We start from the raw sequence: 9,825 nt of genomic DNA on the forward strand, positions 1-9,825 counted from the left end.
AGTATAAAGTATAAAGTATAAAGTATAAAGTATAAAGTATAAAGTATAAAGTATAAAGTATAAAGTATAAAGTATAAAGTATAAAGTATAAAGTATAAAGTATAAAGTATAAAGTATAAAGTATAAAGTATAAAGTATAAAGTATAAAGTATAAAGTATAAAGTATAAAGTATAAAGTATAAAGTATAAAGTATAAAGTATAAAGTATAAAGTATAAAGTATAAAGTATAAAGTATAAAGTATAAAGTATAAAGTATAAAGTATAAAGTATAAAGTATAAAGTATAAAGTATAAAGTATAAAGTATAAAGTATAAAGTATAAAGTATAAAGTATAAAGTATAAAGTATAAAGTATAAAGTATAAAGTATAAAGTATAAAGTATAAAGTATAAAGTATAAAGTATAAAGTATAAAGTATAAAGTATAAAGTATAAAGTATAAAGTATAAAGTATAAAGTATAAAGTATAAAGTATAAAGTATAAAGTATAAAGTATAAAGTATAAAGTATAAAGTATAAAGTATAAAGTATAAAGTATAAAGTATAAAGTATAAAGTATAAAGTATAAAGTATAAAGTATAAAGTATAAAGTATATGTTACGCAATGTTACACATTTATGGAAAACGCACAGCTACACAAATGTTGAATTACATCGACGCCTAGGTGGTACCTTTTCACAGTTGAAACCATATACAACAAATCTTTGTGTTTATTTTCAATGAATATCTTGCCTTTTATTTATCTAAAAACACAATCGTAACACGGTAGTATAACTTTCGACTGAGATAAATCAGATATTTTCGGCAGTCACTTATACAATTACATCAACATCATTATTACCCATTGTCATTACCTTCCGCCACCAGCCTGTACTCGTAATTTCATGACAACAGTTCATTCCTCCTGAAGCAACACATAGCACGCTGAGCCCACTCCCGCAACCCGTAACTCGTCTTCGGCGGCAGCAGCTCCAGGTTCTGCGAATCGTCATCGTCTTCATCCTCGTAATCCCCTATCTCGTTATCCAAATAGTCACCGTCGCCCTTCAAGCCTCGATTTAGAATCTTTTTGTACCCTTTGCTGTTCGACAATTTTCGGCACTGCTCGTAGTCCAGCTCATCCTCCTGGTCGGACTCGATTGTCATCTCCTGTATGCTGAACGTATCGGACAGTTCCTGTCGTTTGTGCTGTGCGGAACCGATTGACTTCTTTGCGGCTCGTGGGAAGAATGTCACCGCTTCCAGTTCGTCTTCATCGCTACCCGGTACCGTAGATTCAACGTCAACCAGGGGCTGTTGATTGTCACGAACAGTTCCTCCGGGAATCGCCAAACGGTTGATCGGAATCAACGTTGCTGTTTTATGAATTTGGTTGTCTTGATTAAATTCCTAAAATTCAAATCGAAAATTCATTATTTCCTGTTTCAATATGGCACCAGCGTTGAAAACAAACCTGCTCCTCGTACATCTGCCGATAATTGCGCTTTGCTCTCTCTACTTTCAACTCCAATTTACGCTGCAAGATTTTGCACGTATTTATCTGGGTCACCTTCTGATTGGAGCGTACTTCCTCGTCATGTGTTGAGACGTTACTTGTGGCTATGGAAGATGTGTACGAATCTGTGCTGTTGTCACTAGTCAGTACTCTTCGGTCCCGTGCTCTTTCGCTGATAGTGGGCGGACTCTTCTTCTGGTGGTCCTTATCCTTCGGGTCTTCAAACACTACCTCGAACTCGTTCACTTTAGAGTAAACATCACTTTCGGTTTCGGAATCAGAGTGATTGGGTTGCTGAAATATGGTTGTTCTAAAATATGAATTGTACATCAAATTTATCTATGCACCTTGTCCGAAAACAGCGAATCCAGCCGGTCTGCGCTTTCGTTTCCACTATCCACCATCAGCATCGCGAATATACACGGATCTACTCTTAGTTTGCGATACTAAATTCCTCTACAATATGTTGTCCTGCAGTTGCGACTGGCTCCGTGTTTACATCGACTTGATAGTTGAGTTGAAATATCGATTTTCCGGACCATATGATTTCCCCACTGAAGACCTGCTGCTGCTGCGCAAACTCCAGTTTGGGAGTCTCGGTATTGTTGTTCCATTCTGTTACGGAATTTCCGTTTGCTGAGTGCAGCGTGATGTAACTTACATTGAGTTGGACGGAACAGTTCATATGCATTTTATGACTAACGGCTCGAAAGTAACTGTTAGAACCAATGCTGAAACGCATCCTGTGTGCTCCCGTGGGAATTTGCAGCAGATGTTGCCCGGTTGATTGTTTACCAAACAGTAAACGCATGTATCAGTTTTATGCAACATGACAGGAGATATAGAATAACCCCTGTCAACTTGAACAAAACTGACGAAATTAACGACAAGGTCGTCAGAGTACATTTATGCCAGTCAGTATGGCACCGAGTATTTCCTTTCTTTTTCCGCTAACCGCTTCCGCTTCAGGAAACCATCGCAAAAAAGTATGAAGGTCTGTGCCTAAGTGCACGTATGAGGGGCCATTGCAAATTATTTTTAAGCTTAACTGCTGCTACATCTATTATGAGTCGATCGGTATCTAAACCATGAAAAGCCATTCATAATTGGCAGAGCTATTGGCGTTCAAAATCGTTCATGTTTTAGTGACGCTTGCATTTTTTAAGTTTTTGGAATGACACCCTATCCCAAACCCTGCCGTAAGACGTAGTCCTACTTTCCACGAAAACATTTGCCGTGAAATGGTACATTCCGCGTAAGGTTTTTCGCGAAATGGTATTCCGCGAAACTTTATACTCCGCGTTATGGTCAACCGAGAAGTGGTGTTCCGCAAAACGATATTCGGCGAAATGTTATATAATCATAGCGAATATTTTAATGCTATCCGCTTTATTTTATCAGGCTAAGCAATAGAAAGAGATGTTTTCTACTTTACTGTGAGGAAAATTTGTATATTAAACCACCCATGAACTCCTCAGAAACTTGCAAAACTCGCGATTGTGTCAAAGGTCATCCGAGATTCGGGATTTATGTACAACACAATTTAATTTGTGGCAACGCGAAGTTTGGCGGGTCAGCTAGTACCATATAAAAGGATTTGACAGCGATGGCAGCAGTCAGCCAGAGAACTGAGAGAACTGAGAGATCGATTGCCAAATTGAATCCTCGGGGTGAATTTCGCGGAGAAATATGAGGTAAGAAATATGGAATATATTTCGTAGAGTAATATATTAACCATTCGAGTGGAATTCCGAATGCAAGTGCGGATTTGCTTTGACTGATGCTTATTTTGTAAAGTTGTTTGCACTATAAACTTTTTTTTAGACAAAGGTTGTTAAAAAATTGGTAGCAGTATTATTCCTGGGTGGAATAGTAAAAAGCAAAGCCATGGGTATAAACGTCCTGTTGAAAACTTGACCCTTCTTTATCAACAGACTTCGCTGCCGGTTATTAGAGTACAGGACAATTACGGCGCTAGTGCCACGATCCTTACTGACTCTATTCGAACATAAGACGACCCAGTAAACCATTTGGTTTGTATATCTCGATTGCAACTGAGAAATACGACATCATATCTGAACGGAAAAGTTATATTTCACGTCAGATAAGAGCATATATGTACCAAAGTGGAGGCAATATACGTGCGAAAATTTTGACGATTATTTTTAATTCTATCTTCTATCTATCTACAGCGGTTTTTATAACACGCAACTTAATACTTCTGAATATGTGATTGAGATATAACTAAATATTGCAATCATCTATACTGCTTTGTAATTCACAATCATGAGTTGTATATGAGGACACGCACGACTGCAAAACAACTTATTGTTCACTTTCTTTTGACATACTCTAATCATTATGCAATTCTAATGTAAAATTGACATGAAAACGATTTAAAGTGAACTTTCTATTACGATCTTGTGTTATCTGGGGACTGGCTTTGTAGGCCAGCACCGTACCCAGAAGTTAACTGGGCAGGCAGTAGAATAGTGTATTGCTTTTTGGTAGATTACATTGCATCATCCTTTTTGGAGCAAACAGTGTCGTAAGTCTGCTAAGTACCCTAAAACAGGGGGACATTGATCAGTTAGACCCTTCTCAGATATAAGTGAAATAAACAACTTCTGTTAATAATATTTCAAAATTTGATTATGGTTTAATGTAGTATAATTTGGCTATATAAAACTCTATATAAATCATTTGTTAATAATTTCGTTTTTTTATTATCAGAAAATGAGACCTTAATGTAACATTGTTTATTTAGTTTTCACTAAACGAAAACGTCAACTAAATACACTCGAATCTAGTCTGAGAGCAATTATTTCCATACTGGTTTCAAACATAAGAAGTATGCATTATTTTTATTTATAGAAGAAATATTCAAGAAAAATGAGAAAAAGTGATCAATATTACCTCGTTTTACGGTACCTAATTTAAATTCATATTAGGGTAAGCGTACCAGTAGTGGCGCATTTAGTAGCAGAATTTTAAATTTTCGGTCAAAATACACTGATATCAAAACAAATATACACGCACACGCGCACGATATGATTGAAACATTCTCACTCTTACTAAAAATGACGGTTAGAAACAATAAAAATTCGAATTTTTTTAAAGAGAAACATTTTTTCTACCATCATTGGTTTGCCTATAGTGGTGGTATGGAACCTATCGAGATCCCTAGATTGGAGGCATCGTGAGCCCATAATGGAGGCAACACATTAAACATTCAATTACTGCAATGAAAATTCATACAAACTGGCTCTGCTTGTTTGCATGAGATTACGTACTCATTTTATAAGCTCGACAGATTTAAATTTCTTAAACTCATAAATAAATAATATCAGAAAAGATAAAATTCAAAAGCTATTTTAGCAGCAATACAAAATTAAATTTTATTCAGAAAATCTTAACAAAACCAGCGGAATATTGCTACAAATTTCATTTTACCACTAAGAGAAGAGAGGATTATTTCAATTAAACCTGTATAACCCAGGTGCAGATTGTATATACGTTATTTAGAAGCATAATTCCGTTTTATCTCATAAAGGGCGTATTTTATTCAAGTACCACCACTATTGGTACTACCTCCACTAAGGGTACGCTTAACCTAAATCAATTAAAAACTATCGTTTAGCTTGTAAACTATGGTTCGCAAGCATAGGCGTGGAGTGCGCAAAGCACTTTTTTCTTTTTGTTCTACTTGAGCGAAGGACCAACCACTCTCGTATCTTAAACCTAATTACTTTTATTACAAAATGCTTGCCTACTACTAAGACCCTGCAGTGTAGGGTAGGACTGTCCAGAACGCACCGTGGATGTAGAATGGCCCATGCTATCAATTGCTTAAAAACGCGGAAACTATTTGGTAAAATTATGAATGCGCATTTTATTTTGGTGTAAAACAATCTAATTCATAATTGTGGAGAATGTAAAAGCTTCAAACATAGCCACATTCAATAAAAATCAAGCGATTAGCCACGATCTCATTCCACATGTAAGAAATCACGGTTTTCTCTTAAGCTTTTACCACTAGTCGGTATGCAAATTTCATAATAAATACAGTCTATCTAATTGATATACATACTGTCATCGAGTATGACAAAAACATCACAACACATCATCACAAAAACGGCATTAACTATGCATATTTTTCACATATATTGCAAAAAACTTCAAAATACAAAACAGGGGCAGAATGCATCACAACGGGATCGAACAATTATAAAATATTTTTAATTTGCAGTACATCTTTTGTTTCGGATTATTTATTTAAAATGCAACAATATTATATATTGTATAGGACTTTGAATTTGCCTTAACCCTAATTGTACATTGTTTAACTGGAGGGCACCCATTTGGCATAAAGTCATTTGGCATAATGCTATTTGGCATAACGCCAATTGGCATAACCCATTTAGCATAATCATAAGGGGCTATTTGGCATAATGCCATTTGGCATAACGCCATTTGGCATAATTCCTCAAACATTATTTTATGACCTAATGGTCACTTTCCTAGATGATTCAGGGCGAGTCGGCCGTAGGCAACGGCGAGTGTTCGCCGGTGACCCGCCGTCGGAAGCGCCGGCCACTGCGGGGGGGCTGCCCCCCCCGCAGAAACCACATCTGTCTAGGTTTATTTGTTTTCCTAGGTTTACTGACCTCTAGTTCTTTCCTTCAGTTGGGTCCGAACGAGCGACAGCGAGTAAGGACGGATCACACTTTCTTTGTGAGGCGATCGAAGTCCATGGGCTTAATTAGGTGGATAACTGCGAAATATAGTTTCCGAAAAAAGAAATTTTCTGTATAATAGTTTTCCACCAAATAGTACATTTCGCGAAAATTTTCCTCGCAAAATGGTACATTCCGCAAAATGAATTTCCATCAAACAATACTTTTCGCGAAACACTATAATCTGCCTTTTGGTCAATTGCGAATTGGTTTTCCGCAAAATAGTACCCACGCAGCTACCATCACTAACGAGTGGTCCTCATTAACAAGCAGCGGAAAACGATTTTGAATAATGGTTACCTGCACAGAAATATTCATAAATAACGTTTATTCCAAATCAAGAACTTCTTTCCAAAAATATTATCAGTAAGACATAGACATAACTGTGAATAAATTTTGACATATTTAGAAAGCTTTTATTTTTTCTTACAAGTGATAATTTGGGATATCTGTTGTCAAGGTTTCGTTGAAAAATAACAAAAAAACAATTTTTTTATTATGACTAAAAGTTTTGTCTTTCTTTGCTGGCTGGACATGTACTAAAAACTTGACTTTGTATTTAGTGTATAGTGGATGGTTACTGTGTGCTATATGAAGTGTAAATAACACTTTCAAATACAGCAATGACTCGCTCGTAAAAAATCTCGTTTATTGGGCTGTTCGTTAATTGGATGTTCTCTAGTTGGGCCCTGCTCTAACTAAAATGCACTTGTATTTCAAAATTCTATCGTTTCAACGAATTCAGACTATAGGTATATGTAACGCACCGGTACGTTTTTAAGTGATACTCTTAGTTCTTTTCGAAAAGTTATGCAAGATTTCTTTCTACGGCAAGAAGCTACAAAAAAATTCTTGAGGTTGACGGCAGATAATCAATTATCAGAAATTTTGAAAAGCACAAAAGTCAAAGACATTCTAGCATACTATGGAACAGGAAATCGGTACGCAAAGATTAATTATCAATTACTAATTGTCACTGGCTTTTTCACTGGTGTTATAAGAATCGAGTTTAATGTCATAAAGTTTGTGACTGTTTGTCGGCGTTTACCAACTACAAAAACATCTTTAACAATTGTCATAACAAATTTAAATTGATTTTGACGCAACAGGTTCATTTGGTTCGTAAATTTATCTAGCTTAGACACACAGGACTATTTGGCCTTTTAAAGACAGTGCCAGAAAATCCGGAATTACGATGGAGTGTCAGTTATGAAGTAGAGAACTGGTTGGATTACAAGAATAACTGTCATGATGTGGGTGTCAAAACTCTAGAAATTCATTTAAAGAACTTCTTCATACAATGCGATGAATCAGGTTTAACATTCTGGAGTAGGTAGTAATTTTTGTTTTGAATGGTCATTGCGAAACTGGCTTCTACAGGATCACAGATTATCGTTTAGGATTCGAAAAAATGCTTAGCACTAAAACCATCGATTATTCGTTTAGAATCAGCTCCGATATGATCAATCAGTACTACTGTGATCATGTCCTTTCGAAATGTCAGAAAGGATCAGTGAAACCAATTTTAATTTTGCCTTGTGTACCCAATTGACTATCAATGATTCCAAAGGAACAGATTCAATTGCCAGAAATCAACAAATTTTACGATGTCACAAAATTTCCGTAACGTATCTTCCAAATTGACTGAGTTATAACAATTTAAAACTGAAAAGGTACTCAGTAAATTGCTGCACACATAAAGATTAAGCACCAAACAACAAAACCTGGCTAGATTATAAATTATGCGAAAAAGTCGTTATGCCAAATAACCATTATGCCAAATGACCATTATGCCAAATGACCGTTATGCCAAATGGATTTATGCCAAGTGGCGTTATACCAAACAGCATTATGCCAAATGTCTTTATGCCATATAGGGTAGCCCCGTTTAACTTACAATATTTCATCACACATCAGTTGGAGAAAAGTAGATGATTAAATTTTATTGCCAATTATGTTGAGATATGAATCCATTATGTCCCAGCAAACAAGCGTTTGCAACAAACGCTATAACGAACGCTTTCGCCATTTCGGCAGCCTATTTTTAGGAGTTTATCCAACACGTGATTGAATGGTAAATTTTTTGGTTGTGTTTAACGCCCAGCTGGGCAAACTTGGAGTGTTTTGTCCACGGGCTTTGGCGTTCTGCCTCACATAATGATTATGACTCTTGCCAAAAATCGTCAAAAATAACAAAAAATACTGGTTTTTGTTAGGAAATTTCACCAAGAGTAAGTGCAAAAAAGATCCCAAAGTCTTCAAGAAGTTGAAAAACGTGGAACAAACACGACGTTACTCTGCAAAGTGACGTTTTGCTTAAGCGGTGCATTCTGCACCACCTTACTCTATATGCTATATAGGAAACGCGCGGTGGCTCGTTATGGCAAGCAAATCATTTTACCTGTCGCACTGTACTTGCAAATAAAATAATAACCGTGAGCGCTCACGTTTACTTTAGTCAAATGATAATTTAGGACAATGTTAAGCTGAACATATACGAATACAGAGTAATATCTTCCAGAACTAAATTCCGAGTTCAGAATAAGTTGAAATAGGGTGCACGGGTAGGGGCGCTACATCTCCCCCCCGCCATCCCCTACAGAGCTGCCAGACATCCAGACTCCAGATTTGGACTCCACCAATTTGAAATAATTAGCTAATTAAGTCTGATTTGGTTGCTTTCTTCTAGATACAATTCATTATAAGACCGTATGTTATTAAACCTTTTCATTGTATTTCGTGTATTTTCTGATAATAAATATTGATGTATTTTGTATTTTACTGTTACAATAATTCTTATCTTCATGTTATGGTTATTTTTTCCCGGGAGTGCATATTAAGATTGAATCGGTAAAAGCCCATGGCCAATTCATATTAAAATTGAGCTGGCGAAAGGGCCATGACCAACATGTATAAAGATTGAAGCAGGAAGACCTCATGGCCAATCTGTATTAAAGGTGAGTCGGCTAGCGTATATTAAGATTGAGCCGGTAAAAGCACATGGCCAATGTAAATTAAGGTTAAGCCTTAATTTACAGAGGATCATGCCCAACGTATATTAAGGTTGAGGCGACAAAAAGGTCATGGCCAACGTATGTTGAAATTAGTTGGAAAAATTCCATGGACAATATTTGTATTAAAATTAAACCGGCAAACGCAAATTAGATTGAGGAAAAGTCCGTGGCCAAACCATATTAAGGTTAAACCGGGAAAAGTCCGTGGCCAAATTGAGGTTGAGTTGGAGAAACATTTGTTAGGGTTGAGTCGAAAACCCCCCCAAGGCCAATACCTATGAAGATTGTAGAATTTACAAAATGGCGAATTTTGCTATGACGATGGAGTCGAGATGCGTCTAATGCTAATGTTTTGAAAACGGATATATTATTGGATAGGTAGAATATCATGACTTCAGGAAGGTAAGGTTCATAGACATATTTGATATTGTATAGACAAGATATGGTAGATACCATTAGGGTAGGGACCTTGTGCGTATCCTAACAAAGATTTTAGGACAGTTAGTATGTTCTATTTTAGGTCGTCACAATACAAAACGAAGAGCGATTCTTTACAGACTATGTATGAGAATTAACGGAAT

The 9,825-nt window shown here is 36.3% G+C and overlaps 1 protein-coding gene across 1 annotated transcript; it reads right to left on the reverse strand.

The window, feature by feature from the left end:
* Window positions 1-881: 881 nt before the first annotated feature.
* On the reverse strand, window positions 882-1,904 carry LOC128732967 (uncharacterized). Its single transcript, XM_053826467.1, has 3 exons — window positions 1,840-1,904; window positions 1,453-1,804; window positions 882-1,388 (listed from the first exon to the last, which is right to left on the reverse strand). Exons 1-3 carry the CDS (start codon window positions 1,902-1,904, stop codon window positions 882-884), a joined length of 924 nt encoding a protein of 307 aa, XP_053682442.1.
* Between the last annotated feature and the right edge of the window lie 7,921 nt (window positions 1,905-9,825).

This window comes from Sabethes cyaneus, chromosome 1 (assembly GCF_943734655.1).
Source record: "Sabethes cyaneus chromosome 1, idSabCyanKW18_F2, whole genome shotgun sequence".
Classification (NCBI taxonomy): Eukaryota; Metazoa; Arthropoda; class Insecta; order Diptera; family Culicidae; genus Sabethes; species Sabethes cyaneus.